This window comes from Guillardia theta, assembly GCF_000315625.1.
Source record: "Guillardia theta CCMP2712 unplaced genomic scaffold GUITHscaffold_34, whole genome shotgun sequence".
NCBI classification, from domain to species: domain Eukaryota; class Cryptophyceae; order Pyrenomonadales; family Geminigeraceae; genus Guillardia; species Guillardia theta.
The window spans coordinates 163,859-189,646 of NW_005434640.1; the positions used below are offsets into that span (position 1 = coordinate 163,859).

Consider the following 25,788-nt stretch of genomic DNA (forward strand, 5'->3'; position numbering starts at 1 on the left):
AACCACCCTACCTCCCCTCCCCTCCTTTTTCTCACCAGAGCCCCCCCCCCCCCCCCCCCTCCTGCCCTTCCTCTCCCTCCATGCGTTCCATCTCCTCCTCCTCCTCCTCTTCCACCACCACCACCACCTCCTCCTCCTCCTGATCCTCCTCTCACCACTTCGATCTTCTTCAGAGGAGGGTCAGAGAGGTCAATCAATTTCTTCAGCTCATCCAAGGCCTCCACCAGCTGCACGAAGCTCGGAAAGATCTCGTTGTTCTCTTTCAGGCGATCGGGACTGAAGTCATAGCAAGCGAATGAGCCACATCCAACATCCTGACAAGCTCTTTGTCCATCCCTTCATCTCTCGTCTGCTTTCTCGCACCACAACCCTTCCTCACCTCTAGTTTACTTCTATCACCTTGTATCCCTTTCTCGCTCCTTCCCTATTTTCCGTCCCTCAACCCAACGTCCTGCTCCTCCCCCCTCCCGCCCACATTATCCTCACCATCTTACCCCTTTCCCCCCTCCCCCTCCCTCCCCTCCCCCCCTCCCACAGCAACACAACCCCTCTCGCTCCTGCACCTCCCCTCCTCTCCCTATCTTACCTCGTCATCCAAGGCGCCCGGTTGATAGTGATCCAGTTTCTCACATTCAGCCACACCTCCCTCCCCCTCGCCGCTCCCTCCCCCACGTTCACCACGTGAACCAGGTTCTGGACCGCCACCCCATTCATGTTGTACACGACCCCCACAGGCAAGAAGTCCTCGTCCTCCCGCGGGAGCTCGGCGCTGCGGTAGAGGAGGTAGCTTCCTTCAACACACCTCTCCACCAGCTCCTCGATGCTGTGAACCTTCCCGTCCTCCGGATCCTCCCACAGCTCGTCCAAGTTCTCCAGCACGGGGAGAGCAGCACCGTAGATGAGCGGGTCGGTGTCGTCAGGCTGGCGGGACTGCAGCGCCTTCAGCAGGTGCCCAGCTATTTCCGTCATCGCCAGCGCCTTCTCCTCCTGGGTCCTGTTCTTGCGGAAGTGCAGGACGTTCTCGGAAGGGAGGAACTCGAGGATCACCTCGAAGTCCACCCCCTTCACCTGCCCGTCCTCCGCCGTCCTCCTCAGCCTTAGGCAGATGATGTCGCCTTCCTTGCCAACCAGCAGCGCTGCTACTTCCGTGCTCGTTTTCCTCGACACGTCCGTCCAGCTCCACTCGTCTTCCCCCGGCCTCCCTACCCACGTCAACAGATCCCCTTTCATGATCTTCCCGCTCCTGTACGCTGATCGCCCTGGCAGGCAGTTTGTAACCATCACCCGCCCGTCCTTGGAGGTCCCCAGCATGAGCCCAAGGCCAGGCTTCAGGTCTCCCAGGGAGACCCTTGGCTTGCTCATGCTCTCTCCCTCCATGCCCTCCTCCCCTTTCAGGGAAAGTCTCACCATCTTCCTGCTGAGCCTCCTGTGAGCAGGGGGATCCTCCTGCTGCTCTTGCTCCTGCTCCTGCGTCTGTCCATCCTTCGCTTTCCTCATCGTCTGCTGCTTCCCGCTGAACAGAGAGCCGATACGGCTCATGGCCTTGGCAGCACGCATCAGGGAACCGGTCTTCTTCACCTTGCGCTCGGCCGGGAGATGCTTCTGCCTGCTCTTTTTTATTATGTCCTTGAACAGCTCGGTCTTCAGCATGCAGAAGTGGTCGAAGTTGATGTGCTTGTCGAACTCAAGCAAACACTCAAACATTCTCTCCCTCAGCCTCCGCGAGTAAGCAGCAGGCTGGACGGCGGAGGACGAGGAGTACAGAGAAGCTCCGACGCCCTTGACGTTGTCCGCCAGCGTCCACCTCCTGAACGGCCCGACGATCTGCACGCGGAAGGAGTCTTCGTACACGCTCAGCCCTCCGAACTTGTTCCCTAGCCCCGTCTCCATGTTCTGCAGTGCGTGCTTGTCGAAGGGAGAGCAGTGGTGGGCACCGATGAGGATCGAGTAGTCGTACAGCTGGTGCGAGTCGAGCCAAAGCGTGTCCCGTCGCAGCGTCTCAAGGAGCTCGGCCCTCTCGGAGGGATGGAGGATGAGGGGAGAGGACTGGAACAGGTCGACAGAGTTTCTCATCTTGTTGAGGAGGGCGTTGTCGTCGAACAGCTTGTCCTTGTGCTGGTCCACCGCAACCTTCCAGACGTCCTTGATGGCGTCACAATCCTCCCGCGTGCCGAGAGGGAAGACGTAGTGGTGCCCGCAACGATGCTCGAAGTTGAGCGAGGTATCCGCAACTCCTCGGATGTCATACAAGACATCGATCTTGTCGACGGTGTAGAAGATGTTGGAGGTGAGGAGGAAGTAGAAAGTCTTCATCCCCGACCGAGACACGCGGAATAGACCATACCAGTGCGGGAGGATGGTCAGGGCATTGTGATGCACATAGTCCGAGTAGGACTTGGTCAAGCTCAGGATGAGCTTGACCGTCTCCTCGTCGATCATCTGGAAGAGGAGGGAGGAGCTGAAGAGCATCGTGGAGAACACGAGTGGACAGCAAGGAGAGCACGAGCAGCAAGAAAGCAGCGCAGGAGGGGCAGAGTGGGAAGAAACATGGTCAGACACAAACTGAAAGCATACACCTATCAGCTCACCGATTGGAAAAGAAGAAATGTCCCGACTGAAAGAAAACCTCCGTGTCGTCCAGCGTGCGTGCAAATGATTCATAACCGAGGCCCAGAACCGTTCGGATGCGCGAGAAAGACTTCGGAGCATAGGATCTCACAAGCTGCAGCCTTCCTATCAGCCCAACCACCCCCCCCCACCTGACCTTACCTGCACTGCTCCTCCTCCAGACTGGCTTCGGACCTGCACGCACGTGCCACGTCACGCAGCACCTCGAAGGAAGGAGCATCGTACATTGAACTCGTGGACTTCGCTCAGCTCCTTAACGTCCTTCATCTGCACGATCGTGAGCGGCGGGGGAAGGGGCGGCAACGGCCCTCGGGCACCTCCGACGTTGTTTCCGCTCGCGCTATCTTGGCGCTCTTCTTGATCCCCTGCACAAGGTTGTGCAGCGTCATCAGCATCTCCCGGTGCGTATCGTGCTGCAGGATCCTGTACGGTCGCTTCAGAAACTCGCTGTCCAGCACTGCAAAATCACAACGTCAGGAGCTCAACACGACAGGCCTCATGTCAAACCCTCGTGATACTGGTTGTCGTTCTTCTCAGAAAAAGACTCCCGGTGGTCGCCGATATGATCGCTGGAGAAAAGTGATTGAGACCACCAGTTGACAACCAGCAAGGGATAGAGTCCTACCTCTCTGTTCCTTCCTGCATCTGCTCTTCCTCCAGCTCCTGCTGCATCGCTGCAATCCGGATCTGAAGGGAAACTCGATCGAGTCCTCACAGATGCTCTTTTTGCTCACCGCCCACAGCCTACTCGCCTCGTCTTGCTCGTTGATCTGCAATAGGAAAGGATTACTCCTTCCGAACCATACCTTGTCAACAGCAAACCTCGTCCGCGGCCGCTTGCTCCTCCTTTACGTCATCGCCTTCCCAGTTGGGTGTAACCAGCAACGAGCGCTCGGTCTCCCTCAGACTTGCAGGACAACATCAACACCATGTTGCCGGGTCGGGACAGAGTCACCTGTCCTCCACCTTCCTAGCTGCGATGAGGTCGTAGTAGCGCTGGGTAGTCCATGGTCACGTCCTAACATGTCTAGAGGGCTATCAACCTCGTCCTCCTCCCACTGGTAGATCTGCTCCGTTTCCAGCTCCTCGGCGAATTCCAGCATCTTCAATCAACGAGTTGATGTCAATGTGCGACGACAGCGCAAGCTAATCATGCTGCTGCTGGCTGAGCTTCTCCCCACCCTCCCCCCTTCCTTCTCGACCCTCCTCCTCTCGACTCCTACCCTCTCCTTGGCACGTTCTCCTTCCTCTGCCCCCATGCTTTCCCCTCTCTCCCCTCCTGCTTCTCTCGTCCCCGACTCTTCCGTAGCCCGACATTCCCAACCACTACTCCCCGACTACCCCTGACATTTTGTTTGTACCCCTTCATTCTAATGGAAATAGACCAGTGCTAGTATGTTCTGTTATCACCCCTACCCCCTCTAAAGCCTTCCTCCTCATCATTGGTCCTCCCAAAAATTCTGAATCCTGCTCCTGCTCCTGCTCCTGCTCCTGCTCCTGAACCTGCTCCTGCTCCCGCTCCTGCTCCTGCTCCTGCTCCTGCTCCTCTTGCCACAACCTCAACACTCGATCCTCCTCCTCTTCTATCCGTCTGGTTCCCTTCCTACTGCTTCTCCTCACCTTCACGCGGAATGCAGTACGGATTGCAGTATCGAGTCTGAGTGTGAGAATGTGCAGCTACCGACCAGCTACCCTCCTGCTCTGCTGCTTGATCGCGGCATCTTTGCTAGCATGTGGCGCCCTCCCGCTCTTTGGATCACGACCGAAAGAGGCAGAGGATCCAGGCTCTCGCACAGAGGAGCCCCATGGGGAGGCCATGGGGGGGTTTGACGCTGGTCAGGACGAGTATCACTACGAGGACCACTATCCTATGGAAGACTACGACTATGATTACACTGGCATGAGAGACTTCCACGACTTCGAGCATTTCAACCGTGAGAATGGCTCTGAGCACCACGGCGACCCCAGTCTGATCAACGATATGCTGTGGGATCATTACCACCTCAACGACCCGACGTTGGGAGCTGCTGAGGAGTGGGAGAACTTCCGGTGAGTAGCCTCTTCGGTGCATGTGAAGTTGGAGCGGCAAAGCACGTTGCGATGTCGACATGCTCGCTGATCTAGCTTGTTGGCAGTCACTTCGACACAGACGACAATGGTAAAGTGTCCGAGCACGAGTTTCTTCAACGCATGGAGCCGGACTACAACTCGACAAAGTTCTCTGAAGACGAGATGATGAAGGACGTGGTGAATCGATGGAGGGCTGAATTCACCGACAACGACCTGAACCACGATGGTGGCTGAGGACGGATAGGAAGGTTGCAAGGGTTTCTTACTGCATTGAGTGCTCAGGTTATCTCGATTGGGAGGAATGGAAAAAGATGCTGTTCCATGACATCCCGTGCGTTGTTGCGCCTGCTTCTTCCCTCCCTCATGACCGCGTACAGACAAGAGGCGGACTGGGTGGACGGCAGGAGGCAAGGCTCGGTGGCAGAGTCGCTGGAAAACATCCTCCTCCTCAGCTTTGACGAGGGAGACGTCAACAACGACGGGGTGAGCCTTAGAGTCCCTCGATGCCTCCTGTCGTGACGCTAACATTAGGAGCTGACTGAGAAGGAGCTGGTCAATGTGCTGAAAGAAGCTCACCGCCGCCATGTCGGAGGCCTTCAGCTGCGGAGGATAGTTCTGACTTGGCATGCAGGAGCAGCTCTTGACGGAGGAGGGAGGGGGTCAGGAGCACAGGCTTCCAACAGTGAAGGTAGGATGATCACCTTCGATGCTTCTCGATCCTCACCAACTTGGTGAAAATAGGCTGACGATTTCGAGCAACTGTCGAAGACGGTCTGCCAGAGCCTTCGTCTTCCTCCCACCTCCCTCTGGCTCTGTCTCTGTCTCTGTCTCTGTCTCTGTCTCTGTCTCTGTCTCTGTCTCTTCTGCCCCCCCCCCCCGCCCTCCTCTCCTCACCCCTTCCCCCCCCCACCAACACACACACATGATCCTTCTATCTCTCACTTTCTCCTACTCTAGTTTTCTCTTCCTTCTTCAGTTCGTTATCTTAGCTCATGAAAGCTTCAGGTCCTCGCAGATCTCGACAAGGACGGCTCAAAGTCACTCAACGCCTACGAGTGGCTCGAGTATGGCAGAGACTCGATGAAGGCAGAGAGGACTTGACATGCTTTGCCTATCATGGTTTACTTGAATCAAATATTTAAAAAAACACATGCAAACTGATCTATTGCAGCATCTCCTTGAGATCCTTCTCAGCATCCCCAGTCAGCTTCAAGTTGTAGTTGTCAACGAGAGCCTTGACGAGGTTGGGAGTGAGGAAGGCAGGAAGGTTGGGGCCGAGGTAGATGTTCTTCATGTTAAGATGGAGCATGGAGAGAAGCACGGCGACGGCTTTCTGCTCCAACCAGGAGATCGCAAAGTGCAGAGGCAGGTCGCTCATCTTGACGTTCAACTTGTCGGCAAGTCCGTTGGCGATGACAACAGCGGAATAAGCGTCATTGCACTGCCCGATGTCGAGGAGGCGAGGGATTCCAGACTCTCCAAGATTTCCCAGCTCCTGATCGTTGAAGCGGAACTTGCCGCATCCGAGAGTGAGGATGACAGAGGAGTCGGGGGACTGCTTGACAAGGTCCGTGAAGTAGGACCTTCCAGCCTCCCTGCCGTCGCATCCTCCGACGAGGAACACATCCTTGAGCTGACCGCCCTTGATGGCTCCGAGCAGCGTGTCCGTGACTCCCTCGACCGTCTCGTACCCGAAGCCAACCGTCACCTTCTCAGCCGGGTGGGTTGAGACCTCGTCTCCCGTGGCCGGCTTTGCCTTGTTCACAGCGCAGTCGACGAGCTGAGAAAAGTCGTGTCCCTGCACGTGGGGGATGCCATCCCAGCCGACAGGTCCAGCAGTGAAGATACGATCTCTGTAGGAGCGAGTGGGTGCCGTCAGGCAGTTGGACGTCATTAGGATGGCTCCAGGGAAGGCCTTGAAGTCTCCGTGCTGCTCCCACCAGGCTCCTCCCCAGTTTCCAGCGAGGTGCTTGTGCTTCCTCAGCTCAGGGTAGGAGTGGGCGGGGAGCATCTCTCCGTGGGTGTAGATGTTCACTCCCTTTCCTTCCGTCTGCTCCAAGAGGATCTTGAGATCCGCCAAGTCGTGACCCGAGACGAGGATGCAGGGGCCGGGCTTGAGCTTGCAGGAGACCTCGTGGGGGCTGGGAATTCCAAGAAGAGCTCTGTGAGAATCCGAGAGCATCTTCATCACGCTGACATTCAGGGCTCCGACCTCCAACGAGAGCGCAAGAAGGTCGTGCTTGGTAGGCTCCAGCATGGCAGCCATGATCTTGAGCAGCCCATCGATCACTTGGTTGGCCTCTTGGTCAGGGTATGCATCAGGCGCCTGCTTCTTGACGGCCTCGGCATGGAACATGTAAGCGCAGGCTCCCTTGATTCCATAGGTGGCCAGCTCAATGAGACCGAAAGCGTCGGGGTCCAAGTTCTTCTGACGAGCGGCGTGCGAGTAGGTCTCCGCGACCTCGAGCCAGTGGTCGGGCTCGGACGCGAAGTCGTTGACGGACTTGCTCTCTCCCTTGGCAGCTGCAAGAAGGACCTGACCCTTGCGAATATAGTCCACCATCCTGCTGTCATCGAAGTTGACGTTGGTGAGCGTAGAGAACATGCTCTCAAGGAAGAAAGCGCGCATCTCCGGCGTCAATTTCCCGGCATTGGCCAACTGACCGATCTCCTTGTTGATCTCCACGATAAGGTCCTGCAACGCTGAAGTTCCCATTTGCTTGCCGCAAACTCCTGAGTTTGAAAAGCATCCCTTTCCATGCGCCGTCTGCGAGCACTGATAGCAAGCCATGTTCTCGGGGTAGTGCTCTGACTGCAGCGTCTGCTGGTTCGCGATGGCCATGCTTCGTTGCCCCGAGCACATCTTGAGCCCTTTCAACGAGGATTTGGAGCAAGCAGCCATTGTTGGTGGCTGCAGCTTTGACATCGGGGCCAAAGAGCTTGTCGTTGACAAGTGCATAGGGTGCATGACCTTGGAGGTGGCGGCGAAGGCCATCGCGAGAGGACGCCGGAGCTTGCTACTGTATGACATCATCTTTTCGGTGCAAGGAACAAGAAAAAGGTGGTGATTGAGGATTCGAACACTAGCAAGCAGGAGAGAGGCAAGAACAGCACAGGAAGAAGTGAGGGCGGCGGGAGGAGGCGGTTGCTGCGACGGGGAAGGGAGAGGGAAGCGTCTGGTTGTCGGGGGGAGTTAGGGTCTTAATAAGAGGAATCAGAAGCCGAAAAAGCTCGATTTCATTAATACGCTGACTTACGTTTCAGCCCCCAAAATAGCTATTAACACATATAACACCTATGTAAAGGGGTATAGCAGCAAAAGGGTGGGTACTTAAACGGATAGATACCGGTAATCATTTACAGTCAAACGTTGATGATTGTTAGACTATTTGCAAATATAGAGGTTAATGAGCTGGACGTCAGCAAGTAAAAAGTTCATCGTTTGGAATCCAAGGATATTACGACCACTCCCTCTGAAGGGTTTAAATTGAGCTATTTCTGAAACTATATGCAAAGATTCGAATAATCTGTTGTGAAAACAGCTTAATTTGGTACATTCTGTCGAAAAAGGGAACCCCCCTGTGGTATTGGCTTCCTCGAAGGCCACGACTTGGAAATTAAGGTTTTCGCGCCCCTTGCATTGTGAACCACACAAAAACTATTTTGACCAGCTCAAATCGAATCGCTTCAGCAAGAATCATGTGTGAATCTCTGTTACTTGACTGCCGCTTCCTGTAGCCGACGCGATTTCGGCTGTCAGCCTGACAAACGTAGGGGGCGTAAAGTCGAGTACCCGTGAAACCACCAGATATGACAGGCTGGGTGGTCGCTCGGAGGATCTAACCCGCCTCAGATCGAATGCAAAAATTGACTATAGGGGTTTATACAGAAACATTTCACTACATGCGTTTAGCGCCTAGTAGTTGCCAGGTGCAGGTTATGGCAGGAGGTAGGAGATGGCGAGGGGTCGCGGACGAGGACGAGGCTTAACAAGTGAGAGACGTCCTACCCGCTCGGCCTGCTGCTCAGAATGTATGCACAAAGCCCTCCTGAGGTGATCCTGACGGAGATAGGAGCTTCTTTCCGTCCTTGCAAGGTGGACAGCAACGCGAGTAACTTGCTTCACCTGCTCACGATTCATGAGCCCTCGTCTGCTGTGTTCTATCACGAGGCCAAGGCAGACTCACCTGACGAGGCTTCATGGGCTCGCCCGACAGCTGAACCAAGTCGATGCCGTCCTCCAGCATGATGCCAATGGCCTTCATTTGCTCCAACGTATCGCAGAGCTCTCGCGCCCACATGGCACTCAGCTCATCGCCCTCGAGCTCCTGCCGCTCGCACCGTAAAGGCGAATGAGGGGAAAGTGCTGAAACAACTCACGGTGATCTCTAGAGTCAGGGTTGAACACTCGTGTAAGCAAGAAGACAACTGCGACATCTGTGTCGTGGTCATGAACACAAGCCCCTGCATTCTCCAATGGTCAACGACACTATTGGAAACAAGAGTTTGCAAGAGTTGAGCTGAACTCACGTCATAAGACCGGATGATCTCTGCGAAGATGTAGTCCAGGCTGCCTGACATGGAAGACAGGCACTCCACATGCTCGCAGAACACCATCGCCCTCCATCTCGTAGCGAGGCTTAGAGCAGAGAGCAAGCTTTCTCGGAACTGTGAAGAGAGTTGTTAGACAAGCGAGGGGTCGTCTTTCAAAGTCTATCACAGTCTCAAGCTCCAGGCACAGCTGACTGATGGAAATCCTCAGCACTGGCAGCTTCAGCTCGTCTCCGACTGAATGAGGTAAGTCAGAGAGGGAGATGTTCTTGGTCAACGTGCGAAGTACTCGCTCCTACGATGAATCGTTTCCCAACTCCATGACTTCCATGTAGCATGACAACCGTTGCCCCTCCCCCAACTTGCAGTGCGTGTCCTTCAACAGCAGCGAGCAACATGATCCTGACCAGCAAGTCAACGGTTCCTTCAAAATATGTAGATAATGAAGGCTTACTTCTTTTTCTGACTCATGAGCACATCATGGAAAGCATGATTGTTGTACAGCACTGGGGAGACACGATCGATGAGCACATGACCCCATCGTCGTTGGGAGAGAGAGTAGCCAGCAACGACTGGGATTGCACACGAGCGGAGCTCATGCATGGCTCTTTTCTCCATTGGCGACCTCGGCCAGGATGATGGGAGAACGCGCACTTTTGCTACCGCGACCCTGTCGTCGTTGATGCAGAAATGATGGAGTAGCTGGAAGAGAAGGTTCTCAAAGTAGTATCCCAAGGAGCCCTCGCTTTCCTCCCTCGTTTGTTGACCTGCATGCTTCGAGGATGTAGCACCCTCCAAGTACTTGAGGCTCTCTTGAGAGTCTAGCACAATTCTGCCGTGCGGGGAAGACGAAGGAGCCTCCGATCCCCACGGCAAGAAAGCGGAACGAGGATACTCGAACGCATGACACCCCTGATGGTATGCCTGCAGCGCTTCGAATCGATCTGCCATCCTTCTCTGCAAAAGTACAGCAATGATGAGAGGGTCACCTGTAGCATGACAGCGTTTACCTCAGTCGCTTCGTCTGTCAAAGGGACTAACGGAAAGTCGTGCTCTACAAATCCGCTGAATCCAGAAACGCGAAATGAGACGACCAGGGCCCACAGCCTGTCTGCACGCACAGCAAGGAATTGACAGTCAAGGTAAAACTCTCCCTGCGATGAAGCATCCTTGGGTCCATCGCGCATTCCTGCTCCCACTATCATACACCCGATGGGATCTCCCTGAGCTCTCTCTTTCATCTCGGAGCTCCGGGGATGATCTCGTCCTCTAAGGATCAACTTCATGCCTGGTCGAAAGGTTCTGTAGAGCTGTGCGGAGACATCTGTCTGTGAACAGAAGGAAGTCAAATCGCAGTTTAGATGCATCGTACACCAACCGGCATGCCTTGCCCTCCCATCACTCTTGGAATTGACATCTGCCCACGTATTAGAGTGAGTGAGTGAGTGAGGTATTGCAAGATGCAAAACTCAAAACAGACTCACCTCGTTATCTTGGCTATGGAACTTGGAGGTGATATCAGGTTCTACACCCTCACCATCCACTGGCATGTCTTTCTTTGATCCCAGAGCGTCAAAACCTGACATACCGAGCATCAAGATCTCAGACCGATGATCAGCAGCAAGTTTCAGCTGCATGGTGTGGGAGTCAAAAGTCTCAAACTCCCTTCCATCAAGGCAGCGTCTCACACAGACGTCTCCTTCGAGATCAAAGAACACTTGAGTCTTCCCTTCTCCCCTCGCAACCTCTTGCGCACAGCACTCTACCACCCAGATTGTCAAACGATTCGTCCGGACGAGAAACGCGCAAGCCCTCGTGGACGGGAGCAGCACAATAACACTGCAGATTAGAAGAGGTCTCAACGCCGCGTCAACTTCAGGGGGGAGAACATCGTTCCTCTCTATCCTGCATGAGCGCTGGTGACTGTGTGCAGTGCTGCCCCCATCTTCGACCCTCTCCAACATGTTTGCACACTCCCTCAGCCACGCGACTAGAACCTGCACCCATCGATTGTTGACATCTCGATCATGTAGCTCCCGTTGGCAATCATGATCGAGGTGGCGAGAGCAGTCTTCAACTTCGCTGTGATACCCTGAGCCATTCACCGCCAGAGCGCGTCCAAACAACACGATCGAGGGCAAGATGTGAATCAAGTTGGAATCGTCATGCTCAATCCTGGGATAGGTTGAACCGGGGAGCTCCCCGCCATCCCCTGCGATGTGACCTCGTCCTCGTAAAACAACCACCTCTTTAAAACCGTCCTGGGGTCCCGTTCGCAATTTCCTGCCCATCGCATTCTCGCCATTGTCAAGAGGCGCACAGATGCAGTTGGGCTCTTGTACTTGCTCCTCTCGTGAGTTCCCTGTTATCCACCTCGAGCAGGCAACTCTCCCCTCCCGCAACTCCTCTGCTCCCTCATTCGGACAGTGCCCTGGGAGGAACAGGCAGCATTGCGACATCCCGGCCTGTCAGAGGTCGCCATTCATGTCGTCCCAGCCTGTCAGAGGTCGCCATTGATGTCAGGACCGGTCTCTTGCTTCCTCCTCGCCGGCATGACTGGGGAATCTCTCCTGCCCTTGGCAACCCGCCTCAGATCAAAAAGATTTTAGAGGCAGCAAATGGTATCTTTCTGAAATTCTCTTCTGCCTTGAAACTTCTGAGGCGGGTTCGAAAGATTATTTTTTCCGAACCGCCGTAGGTTCCTTGGGTTACCGGTACCCTGCTGATCTATCAAGGGGGCAAGGGATAGTCTGATATTCCCCCGATGGTCATTCTGAACCATGATGTCGCGAGGGGAGAACAGCATGCCGTCAGCAGCTCCGCTGAAGCCAACGGGATGTATCGCAACATGTCTCGGGAGTCGATCAAGTCAGTCGTGAGTCAGTCGAGTCAGTGAGGGGCAGTGAGGAGGGCAGGCGTTCGATTAGACTCATCGCAGTGTGACGAGTGCCATGTTGAAGCTCAGGCGGGGATTGGAGTTTCTTGCCATAATCTTTTCCTTCGCCGCCTTGCAGATGACAAGTTTGACTTTTATTAGCATCCAGATCTCGACAGAGGAAGGTGCACCGGTTAGAATCCAACGGCGGACAGTGCTTCCCAAGGCAGGGATTTGGCGTAAACGACCAACCACGATGCACCAACCACCAACCACGATGCACCAACCAGTGGATCGATTTCTTCACTGCTCACGAAGATACTTCAATGCATGCGAGATGAATGGAACAACCTATGTTTGTACATCGTTCCCACATGCCCTGCTCCATTCTTCGAAGTCTCCCAGTCCTCACCCACTTTGCCTGCCTGGTTGGTATGCATGGTGGAGCTGTGATGGAGGAAGATTTATGTGTCAGTGCGATGACGAACGACGCGATCTTTCTCAACCTGCTCCTGCAAGACAAAACCGAAGCCATGCCGGCAACTCCACGTCTTCCTCAGACATTTCTGATCGAGCATGGCTCATTCCTTGTAAGAATATCAGCTTGCGACACTGGCACAATCCGTTCCGGGTAGGAGACAAAAAGTTCCGATCGATATGGAAGAGAAGTCTATGGAGGAAATCAGAAAAACTCAAGGTGGTGGTGGTTCAAACCAGCGGGTCAGGCCTGTACACGCCTTTGCTAGAGGCGTCTGCAAGCATCAACAGGAGGTATGCAGCGTTGCGAGGTTTCGACTACCTATCCGTGGTTGGTACGATCTCATCAGCAATTGACCCTTTGCTTTCCAACCATTCATTATCAGCCTTCAACAAGGTCTTCCTCCTGAACGCCCTGGTGCTGGACGGGAGGTACGACGTGGCGTTCTACCTTGACGCAGACGCCTTGGTATTCAACTTCTCCTTCTCTCCCCTGCAGGCCTTGAACTCGAGCCAGCTGTTCGCCGTCTGTCGGGGATCGTCAGATGAGGAAGATACGTGGGATGTCAACGACGGGGTGATGATCTGGAACTTGAAGCATGCCCGGGCACGGGAGTTCAGTCAGGCATGGCTGGATAAATCTGTAATTGCCATGCTAGCGGGCAGGAACAGTGACCAGTATGAACTACAGCGATTACTGGAAAGTTCAGACCGAGAAGAGAGGGCAAGGCTGTACAGAGTTTATGTGTCACAAGATTTAGCTTTCATGAACTACGATGGTCCCAACGTGAAGCACTTCCTGCGGTCAAACTACACTGACTGGACGGGCTCGGAGGTGTCGGCCAGGCTGACGATGATGAAGCAAGTGATTGATGATGGAGGGCTGCGCGACAATCTGGAGGATTTCAACGGCCTCATGAGACTGTTTCACGTGCTGAGGTGAAACTTCCATCATCTCCTCCTTTCAAGTGCTACAAGCCTCAGGCAATGTCTTCCTTGACATCTTGGAGCTTCCACGGGACCAGGTTCTGACAAACATGGAATACCTGGAAGGGTTCACAATGAGCCAGTCGGACAAACAGCAGGGCGTTCTCACATGTGCCAAGAACTCTTTCAGAGCACTCTTTGCATCCCCGACAGGCTTCTTCTTCCTTGCGATCCGAAGCATCTGGCAGGTGACATTCAGCTCAAAGCGTCAATTGCGCATGCTCGAGTTCTTGGCTCGGGGCAAGCGATGCCCTCACCATTTCGAGGAACTCGTCGAATGTCATCTCACTGTTCTGGTTGTTGGGATGCTCCTGAGGGAGAAGATCGCTGTGGCTGTATCAGCTTCACGAGAGAACGATTTTCACTGTTACCTGTCGCACGTGACCTGACAATACGTGGCCACACATTTCTTGTAGCTGAACAAGGAATCGAACACCTCCATCTTCTCCAGCGCGTAGTAGACATGGTTCAACGACATCGTCAGGTCCATCGGCCCGATCACGTTCCTCTTGATCTTGTTGTGAGGATAGGTCGAAACAAAGTAGTCAAAGATCTTCCTCAAGTTAGTGTGAATGTTTTGTCGGTAAAGAAGTCCCCTTATGGGCTCGCTTCTGAATTCCAGGAATGCCTTCTCCGTCTGCTTTCGCATTCCAAAGGGTTTGAGAAAATCCTTCAGGAGATTTTCAAATCTACTGCTCACAGTTCCATTCAACTTCAGAGCAGCAGCTCTAATGATGGCCTCCATGAAATCATAGAAAGTCATGACGTGCTCGGGGTCGTGCGGGTCCTCCGTGCTGACGTCATAAGTTGCATCCTTGTTCAGAACCGACATCCTCTGATTCCCTTGGATCCAGATCCTATCAAACACGGCCACAGGCATCTTCGTCCTCGCATTCCCCACCGCTATCTTGCACTCCTTGAGGAGCCTCCAGAACCCTTTGAGCTTCAACTTCTGTTTGCCGGCCTTTGCGTCATGCCCGTCGAACTCCACCTCCATCAGATTGTTGTGCTCCGCGCTCACCGTCTCGTTGAGATCGTCTGCGTAGTACTTGTAGATCAGGTTGAAGAAGGGAAGGTTCTGGTAGATGACCCGCCTCAACTCCATCTTCTCGGCCTCAGGGTCTGCTTCAGCGTCTGTCAGGTCACTCAGGAACCCGGGGTTGTCTATCAGCTGCTCAAACACCGGGCCCAGCCGGTACCATGGCGGCTTCTCGGTGGCCTTCACCTTCCTCTCCACCTGCCTCTGCTGGGGTTTGAACACCAGACCTTCATCCCACTTGTTGGTTTTGGGCCTTTCGACATGGCGATTCCTGTTTGATCTCAGCATGTCGACGTTGGTCTGGAAGCCATGCTCCATCGAAGTGTCTGCGCTGTTGTGGCTCAGCCCAAGGAGGAAGAAGCGCGCAGCCTCGGCCCAATCTTGCCTTGACTCGCACTCAGCAGCGCTGACAAACACGGCAGATGCCGAGGCCGGGTTGTCCTTGAGCGCTTCCTCTGCGAGCTCTCGAGCTTCTTGCGGCTGCTCTGTCCTCGTGAGATGAAAGGCCTTGGACAGCTTCTCGTCGTCCGACTCATCATCCTGTAGGTCTTGCAGGTATCCGTCCAGATTCCTTGTGTCCACATGGTGGTTTACGAAGCCCCTTCTGGCCCTCTCGGCAGCAGCTAGCCTCCATTGCGGAGGGTTCTTGCTCTTTGCACGAGATGTTGGCGAGGCGTTCATGTTGAGCGAGTACAGTAAAGGGATCTAGCTTATAAGGAGAAACAGCAGCACGCAGATTCCCGAAGGTTCGACTTGTAGCAAGATCCTGGACTGAATGACCTCATGTATCGTTCATGTCTTCTCATCTGACACGTGGTGTCTCCTCTCCTCTCCTCTCCTCTCCTCTCCTCTCCTCTCCTCTCCTCTCCTCTCCTCTCCTCTCCTCTCCTCTCCTCTCCTCTCCTCTCCTCTCCTCTCCTCTCCTCTCCTCTCCTCTCCTCTCCTCTCCTCTCCTCTCCTCCATCCCCACGGCATGTTCCCTTCTATCTCCCCTCCTCGTTCCATCGGTTCAACTCCATGGAACAAATCTGTCATCATCCGTTTATGCCCTCATCCCCACATGCACGCGAAGATGATATTGTAACGGTAAAATAACGGTGAAGGGTCCATGGTGAATGCCGCCTGACCTGAAGCTCGAATTCGCTACCTCGCTGCCTCGCTCCGTTCCCCTCCCCTCCTCCCCCCTCCTCCTCTCCCACTGCATCCCCCCTCCCCTCGGCTTCAGATAAGGACAGTCCGACGCTGAATCGCCTCCTCCTCGTGCCGCACGTCCTAGTGCACCGTAGCAACGTTCAATTTTTTTAACGGTCTGATTCCCTCAGACCTTGTCATCGGCATTGGACAGACGGATTTTAGCAGCTGTCAGTAATTGGAGCTGCTGAATCGTTTGCATCCTAGGATGGACTGTGATCAGCTGAATGTAGGTAGCAGTGTTGCTACCCACGACGGCTACTTTGCAAGGATTCTGGAAATTCACGATGGACAAGCTGTGCTTGATCTGACAGGCATCGGGTATCTGCGCGATGTTCCCATCTCTTCTTTGATAGCAATCGATGATGGTCTGCATGCGAAGGATGTAGGTGTCATCACTGGCTCTCGGAAGCAATGCTACCCTGAGCAACGAAAAGATGTGCAGGAGGTAATTTGCCAGCATGGAGCACCTCCCTTGGGCATCAAGCTGCTTTCATCCTCTGGCAACTCATGCTCTTCGAGAACTCTACCAGAGGAACGCAGTCATGCACCATTCTGCTCTCCTCTCACCGTCGATCCCAACACATTTTGCATCTTCCCTGTCGGCGACGACCATGGCGGGTTATTCAAATCGATCTCCCTCCAGAAATCCCCAAGAAGCGGCCTCTATCCTGCCGACGAGAATCCTCGTCAACACACACCTCGTTCTCCACTAGAAGCTCACGACAACGTGGTGAAATCTGCACCTGAAGACGGCTCAAACTTCAAGGAGCAGGTGGTTGTTCGGAAGGACGGCGATGAGAAAGCATGTGGGACATTGAAGATCCAGAGAACTTTGTTTGAGAGTCTGCTTGAGAGGAGGAGGAATTCTACCTTGATGTTGAGATGTTTTCACTTATGGCAAATGTTGATGTACTGTAGGTGAGTGCACTTTTCATCTTGCTACTGACACTTTGAGCAATCTTTGGTTTGAGCTGACAATTGCCTCTAGGGTTCAATATGAAATCAGCCAACAGGAAGCTCAAATCCTGAAGCACCAACAGGATGAAAAGATGCAACAGATACAGGAGCTCATTCTCTCTCTTTGCAGGTGAAATGCAACATTTTTTTAGCGGATCTTGACAAACAATGGGCTTACTGTTCTTTGCAGAGATTAGTATCACAGTCCTATTTGTGCAAAGTCCGCCGCCGGACCCACTTTTCTGATTCCCCTGCGAGGGGCCCATGTACATGTACCAGCCCGCATGCACTTCGCGACATTGGAAGTTTCTGCCATCCGATCAACCGTGTTTCCGAACTAAGTTGCCTTTTACTTTGTATTCTTGTATCTTGACTTTTCCCCACTGTGGCACTGTATTGGCTTAGTAACCTCAGTCTACGAATGAATAAAAATCTCACTGAAAATGACCCACAGAGCAGAGTACGGTGCTCACGGTGTCAGTCATACCGTCACTGTCATGGCTAGTACGGCCGCGCGGCGGTCACGGGCCCGGCCGGGCCGCATCACTGCGGCTTGACGGTATTGAGTGGCCTGGGAAGGTTAATTCCAGCCGGTGCGCCAGGCCCGCTGCCAACAGGCCGGGCACCCCGCAGTGCGCCGCCGTCACCCGGCGGCCCGGGGTCCGGGCCGGGCCTCGCCGGAGTCACGCCGGGTAGCACTGAGTCAGTCACTGAGTGCCAATGAACCACGGATGATTAGAAAGGCAGCATTTTTCATCCTATGGCGCAAAGACGCTGCCTCCGCCTGCTCTCAAGCAGCATGGTGGGGCGGCTAGCAGCTGCCATGATGGTAGCGGTGACGCTGGCGATGGTGAGAACGTCCGAGTCGTTCATGACGGGAACCATGCCGAAGTCAAGAGCTCTTCCATGGGAGCAGAGAGCGCTCGCTGTAAGTGCATGGTCCAGGAGAGGAGGGATGACCCTGCCCAGGGTGCAGCATCGGCAGCTTGCGGCCCTTATGATGGCGCAGGGGAGCGAGCGAGAGAGCAGAGGGGAGGGGAGAGACGTGATCATCATTGTCCCTGGATTCCTCATGGACTGCAGGGACTTCGAGCCCATGGCAAGACACTTCAGGGAGGACGGCTGGCCCGCTGCTGTGGTCCCAATGAAGTGGTGGGAATGGATACCTTGCTTGGGAGGGAGGAGCGCCCGTCCTGTCCTGGAGAGGATAGACTATACAGTTCGGAGGGCTCTAGAGTGGGACAAGAGCGGGGAGTTTGTGCTTCCTCCCTACAGCTATACTCCAGCTGACCTCCTCCTCGACTTCTTCACAAACCCTGGCGGAATGCTTCAAGTGGGAGGCAGCAGCTCCCCTGACGATTTTCCTCCTGTGGAGCCAAGGGGAAGAGACTTTTCAAGAGGCTCTCCTGCTCCTCAGTCAGCCTCCAAAGTTATCCTAGTCGCTCACAGCGCGGCAGGATGGATATCCCGCATCTTCCTGTCCGTGCGGCAGTACGGAGGGCGAGCGTACGCCGGCAGCCGCTTCGTGCGCACGCTGATCACGCTGGGGACGCCGCATGGAGACTCGGAGGGGATCGCGTTTGAGAACGTCAAGTGGGCGAACAGGGAAGGAGCCCCTGACGGCGTTCGATGCGTTGCTGTCGGGGGGACAGGGACGTTGGGAGCGTCCAACGACTTCACTAGGAATGCTTGTAAGTTGCCTTGGCTGCTGCTGCCATGCGCCTCCTGTCTGACGCTCCTGCAGATACTTTCTGCGGCTTCCCCGAGGAGGAGGTTGTGGAGCTCGACGGGGACGGTGTAACCCCATTGCACTCCTCGCTGAGCTTCGAGGGGTCGGAGAAAATAGTGCTAGAGGACACTACGCATGCTCCGAGCTATCCCGCTGCCATCGCTCCTGAGCTACACAGGGAGCTGAAGGAGGGGAAGAGATGGTATGGGTCGCAAGGAAGGGTTGATACCATCATCAGAGCGTTGGAGCAGCGAGTTGAATGAACGTGAGAGAAGTGATGTGATAATGAATTGGATGAATGACAAGGAGAGGAGAGGACAGTGGGGGCACATGTTCAACAACAGAATGTTGATTCTCTGTTTGGGTGGGGGGGGGGAGGAAGGGAGCGAGCGAGAGCGAGAGCGAGAGCGAGAGCGAGAGCGAGAGCGAGAGCGAGAGCGAGAGCGAGAGCGAGAGCGAGAGCGAGAGCGAGAGCGAGAGCGAGAGCGAGAGCGAGGGGGGGGGAGAGGGAAAGGGAGAGGGGGAGGAGACGAGAGGGTGAGGGAATGGGGGAAGGGAAACGCAAAGGGGAAAGAGGGTTTGTGAAAGTGCTGACAAGTCATACAATCTAAATCATCATATCGTAACATCCTACAAGCAGGAGGTGTGGAAGCGGCTCCTTAAGCAGCTTGCTTCTGCTTCACTGCTTGCGCGCAGCGAGGACAGATGTTTTCAAGTCCCTCGTGTGTCCCGACCGTGTCCGAGTAGAACCAGCACCTGATGATGTACAAAGTGAGAACAGAGCAAGAAAGCGTACAGAGAGGGAAGGAGTGAGGAAGTGGGGGGCATGATAGAGGAGGAGGATGAAAACGTCATCGGATAAGTCAGGGGTGGTTAGAGAAGGGACGAGGAGAGCGGGGGATGGTGAGGAGGAGGAGGAGGAGGGAGGAGGAGCTGTCACCTCTCGCACTTCTTGCCCTGCGCCCTTGCAACTCCAACGAAGCAGCCGCTGGCGGAGTCGGAGATGGAGAGCGTGTGCTTCTCGTTGCAGAGGGAGGTCACGTCTTCCGGGGTGTCCACGATCTTGACGTCGGAGACGAGGAAGAGGAAGCGAAGGTCGTCGACCTTGTTGAACCCTGGCGAGGTCTCGCTGGTGAGCATGGAGACCTCGTGGAGGAGCGAGGTCACCAACTGCTTCTTTTCCTCATCGGCCACGTAGATGGCAACCGAGCCTTCGAGCGTCGCTCCGATGAGCTTGTCGGCCCTAGCAGCCTCCATACACTGGTTCACGTCATCCCGCAAAGATCGGATGTAGTCCCAGCGCTCTCCCTCGTGGCTCGGGTAATCCAGCTGCTTCCAGCCATGCTCGAAGACCGACGAGACGTGCTCCCAGGGCAGGTTCTGCCAGGCGTCCTCCGCCATGTGGGGCAGCATGGGAGAGATGGCTGTAGTCAGCATCTCCAGCGCAGCATGAAGGACCGTCTGGCAGCTTCGTCGACGAACGTCGTCCTCAGCGGAGATGTAGAGCCTGTCCTTTGCGATGTCGAGATAGAAGTTGCTGAGCTCGGTGATGCACACCTGGAGGATAGCCTGGTACGCGCGGTAGAACTGGAACGTGTCGTACGCGTCCCTCACCTCCTCCTGTACCCTTGCAAGCCTGCCGAGCATCCACTTGTCGACGGAGGGAAGGTCTTCGTACTTGACCGAGTGCTTCTTGGGATCGAAACCGTGCAGGTTGCCGAGCAGGTAGCGGAGGGTGTTCCTGATCTTGCGGTAGGAGTCGGAAATCTGCTTCATGATGTTCCCTCCCACTCGCACGTCTCCAGTGTAGTCAACCGACGCCACCCACAGCCTCAGCGTGTCCGCCCCGAAGGCTGGCTCCGTCTTCTGATTCTTGCCTCCGTTGATCACCAGGGCAGGGTCGACCACGTTCCCGAGCGATTTTGACATCTTGAAGCCCTTCTCATCCAGGACGAAGCCGTGCGTCAACACGGTCTTGTAGGGGGCCGTGCCCTGCGCCGCCACTGAGGTCAGGAGGGAAGACTGGAACCATCCTCTGTGCTGGTCCGATCCTTCCAGGTACATGTCAGCTGGGAAGTCGAGCGCCTTGCCTTCTCCCCAGCTCTTGACCACCCCGTTCCAGGAGCTGCCGGAGTCAAACCAGACGTCCATCGTGTCCCTGCCCCTCTCCCACTTGTCCGCCTCCTGCTTGTGGGAGGGAGGAAGCAGCTCAGCGACATCCTTCTCCCACCAGGCGTCAGAGCCGTGCTCGGCGATGATGTCCCGGATGTGGTCGATACTCTCGGCCGTCAGGAGAGGCTCTCCAGTCTCCTTGTGGTAGAAGACGGGGATGGGAACACCCCAGCTCCTCTGGCGGGAGATGCACCAGTCCGAGCGGCCCTCCACCATGGCGGAGATGCGGTTCTTGCCGACTTCCGGGATCCACTTCACGGTGTCAATGGCGCCCATGGCCTTCTCGCGGAAGTTCTCGACAGAGGCGAACCACTGGGGAAGGAGGATCAAGATGTCAACGAGCGCAAGGAGGAACAGAGGCGGAGAGGCAGTGATGGAGAAAAAGAGTTGAGGAGGGGAGAGGAGGAGGGAAGAGGAAGGAGGAGGGGAACATGAAGGAAGAAGAGGGGAGTGGGGAGAAGAAGGAGGAAGAGAAAAAGTAAGAGGAGGAGGAAGGGCAGGAGGAGAGAGAGAGAAGGGAGGAGGGCAGGGAAAAGAGTGTGATAGACAAGGTCCTCTACCTGATCAGTAGCACGAAAGATGGTAGGCTTCTTCGTGCGCCAGTCATAGGGATACTTGTGTCTACAATCTCTCTCAATGATGTGAAACACGTAAGCAGCAAACCCTCACCCGTACTCCTCTTCCTTGATCAGTGCTCCTGCTTCCTCCATGAGCTCAAGGACCTGCAGCACTTACATCAGAGGGTCTTCTCTACCTCGAACTCTGATCATCATCATCCGCAGCAACACCACACCATCATCACTATCACCACCGCCACCGCCACCGCCACCATCACAACCACCATCACAACAACCATCTCCATCTCCATCTCCATCTCCATCTCCATCATCATTGCCACCGCCACCACCCTTTTCCACCCTCACTCAAGTCTCTCCTGCACTCACCCGTTCGTTTCCATCCTTCAACACATCCTTCCCCTCGAGGAGAGGACCAGCCTGTCGCAGCCACTCAGCCTCGACCCTCCTCTCATCACCCCAGCACCTCGGCAGTGAACCTCCCAGCATCGTCGACGGGGCTCAGGAGCTCCAGACCGTACTTGAGGCCGGTCTGATAATCTTCCACACCGTGTCCTGGAGCCGTGTGCACAAGACCAGTACCGCTCTCAGTCGTGATGTAGTCACCACCAATCACAACCTGTAGCACAGTCAACAGCCTTCCTTATCATCCTTCCTCTCTCCCCTCTTTCTCTCCTTTTCTCTCCAAATCTCTCCTCTCCTTCCTTTCCCTCCACTCCCTCCCTCCACTCCCTCCCTCCCTCCCCTGTAACTCTTGCATACCGGGTTGATCCTCTCCTTGTACAGAGGATGCTGATACTTGGTTCCCGCAAGCTCCTTGCCGGTAATGACAGCGATCTCCTTCAGCTCAACCTCGTCCTCCTCTCCCTTCTTCAGCTTGGCAGCCAAGGCTCCCTTGAGGTCCTTAGCCACGACGTACTTCACCCCATGGTGCTCAACGATGGAGTACTCCAGCTTCTCGTTCACAGCCACCGCCAAGTTCGCTGGGATGGTCCATGGCGTCGTCGTCCAGATCGCGACCTTGAGGTTCTCACTGTGAGGCTTCACAGCCTCCGACGGCTCGACCACAGTGAAGGCAGCATACATGCTCCTTGACTTGTGTCCCTCGGGGTACTCCAGCTCGGCCTCAGCCAGAGCTGTCCTGCTGCTGGGGGACCAGTTCACGGGCTTGCGTCCACGGTAGATGTGGCCACCCTTCAGCATGGCACCGAAGGTCTCGATCTGCGCAGCTTCGTACTGTTCCAACAGAAAACGTGTTACCATCTGCAGACAAGTAGAGGGAAGATAGAAAACAGTACCTTGGGGTCGAGGGTGAGGTAAGGCTCACTCCAATCAGCCCACACTCCATACCTCTTGAAGCTCTCCCTCTGCTGATCGACCGTCTGCTTGGCGAACTCAGCTGCCTTCTTCCTGAGCGAGATCGGGGTCATATTCTCCTTCTCCTCTTTCTTGAGGGACTGGAGGACTTTGAGCTCGATGGGAAGACCGTGGCAATCCCAGCCGGGCACGAACTTGACTTTGTGTCCGGAGATGACCTTGTATCTGTTGATGAAGTCCTTGAGAATCTTGTTGAGGGCATGCCCGATGTGAAGGTTCCCGTTCGCATATGGGGGTCCGTCATGCAGAACAAACTTTGTGCCAGGATTGGACTCGTACAACTTCTCGTAGATGCGATTCTCCTCCCAGAACTTCTGGATCTCTGGCTCCCTGACGACTGAGTTGGCTCTCTGCTGGAAGTTGGTCACCGGGAGATTCACAGTGCTGCTGTAAATCCCCTCCTCTTCGTCGTTCCCTCCCTTCTTCTTGGAACCCTTGGGCGAGGTGGCGGTCATGCTGAGCGGGGCACATCGGGGGACTCGCCCAGCAACGTTGTTCTTCCTCATCAGGGACAAGCGCAAGGGGAACCGAGAGCCTCCCACCAGGCTCGGAGGAAGGAAGGCGGCAGGGGCATGCGTCTTAGCACCGGCAGCAACCGCAGCCAGCGAGAAAGAAACAGCCGCAGCAGCCCATCGAACGGCTGGAGGGAGAGCACCCGAGGACGCCCCAGCGCTGGAGGAAGAAGTTTGTGGGGAGGAGCGGGAGGAAGAGGAGGATCTCATCCTTGTGCTCGCCATAGCTTGCAGCCGAGGCCGGCAGAGGAGGCGCATGCCGGCCGCCGATCGCCTTTAGGAGGATGGGTGAAACCGCAGAAGCTGGCAGACCAATTAGCCCTCATCCCCCCACATACTGGGAAAATTTTATTCGGTGATGGCGGCGACAGCGGTGATGGCGGGTGCATGACAGGGACTGGGAAGATGGAGAAGGCAGACATAGGGGAGGTCAGAGCAGACGTGAAGGAGGTGGTGGAGGAGGGTGCGGTAAGGTCTGTGGTCGTAACATTCTCCCTGCCTGAAAGAATCCAGAGCGCTTCTCAGATCGAGTTTGCACTGAAGCAGGGAGGGAAGACAGGAACAGGGAAGGGCTTCATGGCGATCTTGAAGAGTTTGGAGGGAGAGGCACACGATGAACAGGGATCTGTCTTGTCTCAGATTGGACTTCCTTACAATTTGGACGAAGAAAGGGCTCAGGCTCGATTCCGTAGGAGGAAAGGACAGCTGTGTGTTGAGATCCCCATTGCGATCGAAGCACTTGAAGATGGCTTGAAGCAACTTTCTGTGAACCCATCAGACGCAGCACACACTGATGAAGAGCGATCTATCAATACCCTGAAAAAACACCGTCATAAAGACTCGGGCGGAATTGAGAAGTCCACTTTGATCCTCACCGAGGAAAACTTCTCCGTCATGAGCGATGAATCACGCGGGCGCCATGTCATCGCGTCGAAGCGCATGGGAGAGGGAGAGCTTGTGTGGTTTGAAGAGCCTTGTGCGATTGTCAAGCCGGGTATGGAAATCGAGGGGCTGCCGAACCAGAGCGACGAATGGCTGCTCACTTACCTGCTGCTCCAACATGGCTCAGACGAAGCATGGAGTGCGTCGTACGTGACAGACGCGCGATCAGCAGAGATTGAGTCCAATGAAAACGTTGCCTGGATTGCGAAAGAGTTCGGCTGCTCCCAGAAGACGGTCCTTTCAGTCTTCCGGGCCGTTGCCAACAACGCGTTCTCGCTGGACACAGCCCTTCTGCGAGTGAAGTACGGCGCTGCCTTCTATCGTGCTGCCTCCTACTTCAACCACTCGTGCTTTCCAAACTGTTTCTCACGCAGGATGGGAGGGAACATGGCGATGTTCACCAACAGACCCTGCAAGCAAGGGGAAGAGCTCACCCATAGCTACCTCCCCGTCGAGCTGCTGGCAGCTCCCATCGAGGTGAGGGCAGCCAACCTGCATTTCGTCTGCGAATGCGAGCGATGCCGGGCCGAGCGGAGGGAACTGCAGTCGAGCCCACTGCGAGCTCTCGGGTTCACAAAGGAGTTCTCCAGCTCAGAGCTGGGAAGGTGCGTCGCCGACTTCAAGGTCACGTGTGTAGCGAGCCACAGCAAGGTAGCGCTGCCAGACGAATGCGAGCTCATCGTGTCTCAGGGGAACGCCTGCATCGACGCATGCTTCTCCTTCCTACGGGCTCATCCCGTTGCAGCGCTGGAAGTAGTGATTCCCTACCTTCAGGCCCTGTGGGGGGGGCTGGTCGCTGGGTCGGCCACTTTGACTGCGGCGTTCGCTTCGGGGGAAGCTTCGAAAGAGAAGGCGCGTCTTAGGCGGGGAGCGAGGGCTGCTGCATCCTTGTTTCAACACGCCGCAAGGACTCTGCGCGAGGAGTACGGGGAGGTTGTGCCGGGCCCAGTGGCAAAGATGCTTCAAGCTGAGAGCAGTGTGATGCTGTTCCTGCTGGATGGAAGTGGTTCGGAGAACACTGCTAGGGATGTTGTGGAGGGTCTGAGGGGTATTCATGACATGCACGGGAACAGTCTACTGGTGCTCAACGAAGACCTGTCTTGTGTGGACTTGTTCGAAGACCTGACCTGTCCCTCCCTCCGTCAGTGTTGCAGTGAATTTCTTCATCTCCGCCAGCTCTCTCGGGAGGAGGTGATAGGAAGAATGAAAACGTCCTTCAAGAGGCGATGCTTGCTCTGCAGGTCAAAGGTCGATGGGATCGAGCCATCATCTGAGTGTACAGTCTGTAAAATCGTATATTGCAGCTCCCGATGTAGAAAGCAAGTTTGCGGCGATCACCAGTCTTAAGTAGGTCTTTCCGAAGTTCAAGTATAAAGTCAGGCTACTGATCGCTGTTTTAAGACGGTGAGAGTCACCGCGGCCGCCCGGAGTCGGATTTCAGTGCTCACTACGCGGTACGGTCCGATTGCAACCGTACGGTCACAGTGGCAACTTGAATGGGCTGGGCACTGTAGGCTGAGGTGAGCCTAACGGCCAGGGCCCGCCCGGGGTGCCGCAGTGCGGTGCGGCAGCACATGGATCAAGTCTCGGCGGATCATCGGATCTGACCCCCTGCCGCAGTGCAGTCAGAAAACAAGACAGCGTTTGGCGGAAATCAGTGGGGTCCAAACTGCGGCCCGGGCCCATCATCACTGTTAGGAGAA

The 25,788-nt window shown here is 55.3% G+C and overlaps 10 protein-coding genes across 10 annotated transcripts in view; 4 read left to right on the forward strand and 6 right to left on the reverse strand.

Annotated features, from left to right (window-relative positions):
• Nucleotides 1-3,731, reverse strand: part of GUITHDRAFT_108444 (hypothetical protein) — a gene marked incomplete at both ends in the record, with an annotated part of 6,609 nt that extends 2,878 nt beyond the window's left edge. Inside the window, 12 exons of the mRNA XM_005832494.1 lie at nucleotides 156-276; nucleotides 587-2,458; nucleotides 2,589-2,722; nucleotides 2,770-2,802; nucleotides 2,854-2,895; nucleotides 2,946-3,085; nucleotides 3,136-3,197; nucleotides 3,254-3,315; nucleotides 3,363-3,398; nucleotides 3,451-3,535; nucleotides 3,584-3,624; nucleotides 3,672-3,731. Of these exons, the coding sequence (XP_005832551.1) occupies nucleotides 156-276; nucleotides 587-2,458; nucleotides 2,589-2,722; nucleotides 2,770-2,802; nucleotides 2,854-2,895; nucleotides 2,946-3,085; nucleotides 3,136-3,197; nucleotides 3,254-3,315; nucleotides 3,363-3,398; nucleotides 3,451-3,535; nucleotides 3,584-3,624; nucleotides 3,672-3,731 (2,688 nt within the window). The remainder of the gene's footprint in view (nucleotides 1-155; nucleotides 277-586; nucleotides 2,459-2,588; nucleotides 2,723-2,769; nucleotides 2,803-2,853; nucleotides 2,896-2,945; nucleotides 3,086-3,135; nucleotides 3,198-3,253; nucleotides 3,316-3,362; nucleotides 3,399-3,450; nucleotides 3,536-3,583; nucleotides 3,625-3,671) is intronic.
• A 566-nt stretch (nucleotides 3,732-4,297) lies between these two features.
• On the forward strand, nucleotides 4,298-5,799 carry GUITHDRAFT_108445 (hypothetical protein; the record flags this gene model as incomplete). Its single annotated transcript, XM_005832495.1, has 8 exons — nucleotides 4,298-4,677; nucleotides 4,764-4,924; nucleotides 4,981-5,029; nucleotides 5,076-5,181; nucleotides 5,230-5,283; nucleotides 5,330-5,386; nucleotides 5,440-5,469; nucleotides 5,704-5,799. 8 exons carry the CDS (start codon nucleotides 4,298-4,300, stop codon nucleotides 5,797-5,799), a joined length of 933 nt encoding a protein of 310 aa, XP_005832552.1.
• Nucleotides 5,800-5,803: 4 nt separating this feature from the next.
• GUITHDRAFT_152637 (hypothetical protein) lies at nucleotides 5,804-7,866 on the reverse strand. The gene has a single exon (XM_005832496.1). The coding sequence runs from the start codon at nucleotides 7,691-7,693 to the stop codon at nucleotides 5,861-5,863; it is 1,833 nt and encodes a 610-aa protein (XP_005832553.1). The 5' UTR covers nucleotides 7,694-7,866; the 3' UTR covers nucleotides 5,804-5,860.
• A 546-nt stretch (nucleotides 7,867-8,412) lies between these two features.
• On the reverse strand, nucleotides 8,413-10,886 carry GUITHDRAFT_108447 (hypothetical protein; the record flags this gene model as incomplete). The annotated part of the gene is made up of 11 exons (XM_005832497.1): nucleotides 8,413-8,430; nucleotides 8,708-8,824; nucleotides 8,886-9,026; nucleotides 9,079-9,162; nucleotides 9,229-9,366; nucleotides 9,419-9,486; nucleotides 9,539-9,651; nucleotides 9,704-10,206; nucleotides 10,260-10,577; nucleotides 10,628-10,666; nucleotides 10,734-10,886. The coding sequence occupies 11 exons, from the start codon at nucleotides 10,884-10,886 to the stop codon at nucleotides 8,413-8,415; spliced, it is 1,692 nt and encodes a 563-aa protein (XP_005832554.1).
• Nucleotides 10,887-12,781: 1,895 nt separating this feature from the next.
• Nucleotides 12,782-13,544, forward strand: GUITHDRAFT_108448 (hypothetical protein; the record flags this gene model as incomplete). Its single annotated transcript, XM_005832498.1, has 3 exons — nucleotides 12,782-12,821; nucleotides 12,871-12,936; nucleotides 12,988-13,544. The coding sequence occupies 3 exons, from the start codon at nucleotides 12,782-12,784 to the stop codon at nucleotides 13,542-13,544; spliced, it is 663 nt and encodes a 220-aa protein (XP_005832555.1).
• Nucleotides 13,545-13,581: 37 nt separating this feature from the next.
• GUITHDRAFT_108449 (hypothetical protein) lies at nucleotides 13,582-15,308 on the reverse strand (the record flags this gene model as incomplete). The annotated part of the gene is made up of 4 exons (XM_005832499.1): nucleotides 13,582-13,647; nucleotides 13,698-13,769; nucleotides 13,846-13,915; nucleotides 13,960-15,308. The coding sequence occupies 4 exons, from the start codon at nucleotides 15,306-15,308 to the stop codon at nucleotides 13,582-13,584; spliced, it is 1,557 nt and encodes a 518-aa protein (XP_005832556.1).
• A 540-nt stretch (nucleotides 15,309-15,848) lies between these two features.
• On the reverse strand, nucleotides 15,849-16,434 carry GUITHDRAFT_108450 (hypothetical protein; the record flags this gene model as incomplete). Its single annotated transcript, XM_005832500.1, has 3 exons — nucleotides 15,849-15,899; nucleotides 15,952-16,240; nucleotides 16,349-16,434. 3 exons carry the CDS (start codon nucleotides 16,432-16,434, stop codon nucleotides 15,849-15,851), a joined length of 426 nt encoding a protein of 141 aa, XP_005832557.1.
• A 1,344-nt stretch (nucleotides 16,435-17,778) lies between these two features.
• On the forward strand, nucleotides 17,779-18,770 carry GUITHDRAFT_71160 (hypothetical protein; the record flags this gene model as incomplete). The annotated part of the gene is made up of 3 exons (XM_005832501.1): nucleotides 17,779-18,014; nucleotides 18,177-18,469; nucleotides 18,523-18,770. 3 exons carry the CDS (start codon nucleotides 17,779-17,781, stop codon nucleotides 18,768-18,770), a joined length of 777 nt encoding a protein of 258 aa, XP_005832558.1.
• A 396-nt stretch (nucleotides 18,771-19,166) lies between these two features.
• GUITHDRAFT_71180 (hypothetical protein) lies at nucleotides 19,167-23,086 on the reverse strand (the record flags this gene model as incomplete). The annotated part of the gene is made up of 8 exons (XM_005832502.1): nucleotides 19,167-19,263; nucleotides 19,448-20,991; nucleotides 21,240-21,300; nucleotides 21,349-21,401; nucleotides 21,624-21,674; nucleotides 21,721-21,873; nucleotides 22,017-22,490; nucleotides 22,553-23,086. The coding sequence occupies 8 exons, from the start codon at nucleotides 23,084-23,086 to the stop codon at nucleotides 19,167-19,169; spliced, it is 2,967 nt and encodes a 988-aa protein (XP_005832559.1).
• A 462-nt stretch (nucleotides 23,087-23,548) lies between these two features.
• On the forward strand, nucleotides 23,549-25,359 carry GUITHDRAFT_108453 (hypothetical protein; the record flags this gene model as incomplete). The annotated part of the gene is made up of 2 exons (XM_005832503.1): nucleotides 23,549-25,276; nucleotides 25,327-25,359. 2 exons carry the CDS (start codon nucleotides 23,549-23,551, stop codon nucleotides 25,357-25,359), a joined length of 1,761 nt encoding a protein of 586 aa, XP_005832560.1.
• Between the last annotated feature and the right edge of the window lie 429 nt (nucleotides 25,360-25,788).

Bases quoted from the DNA above. Each gene is read 5' to 3' on its own strand.
- GUITHDRAFT_152637 (XM_005832496.1), bottom strand. From the start codon at position 7,693: ATGGCCTTCGCCGCCACCTCCAAGGTCATGCACCCTATGCACTTGTCA.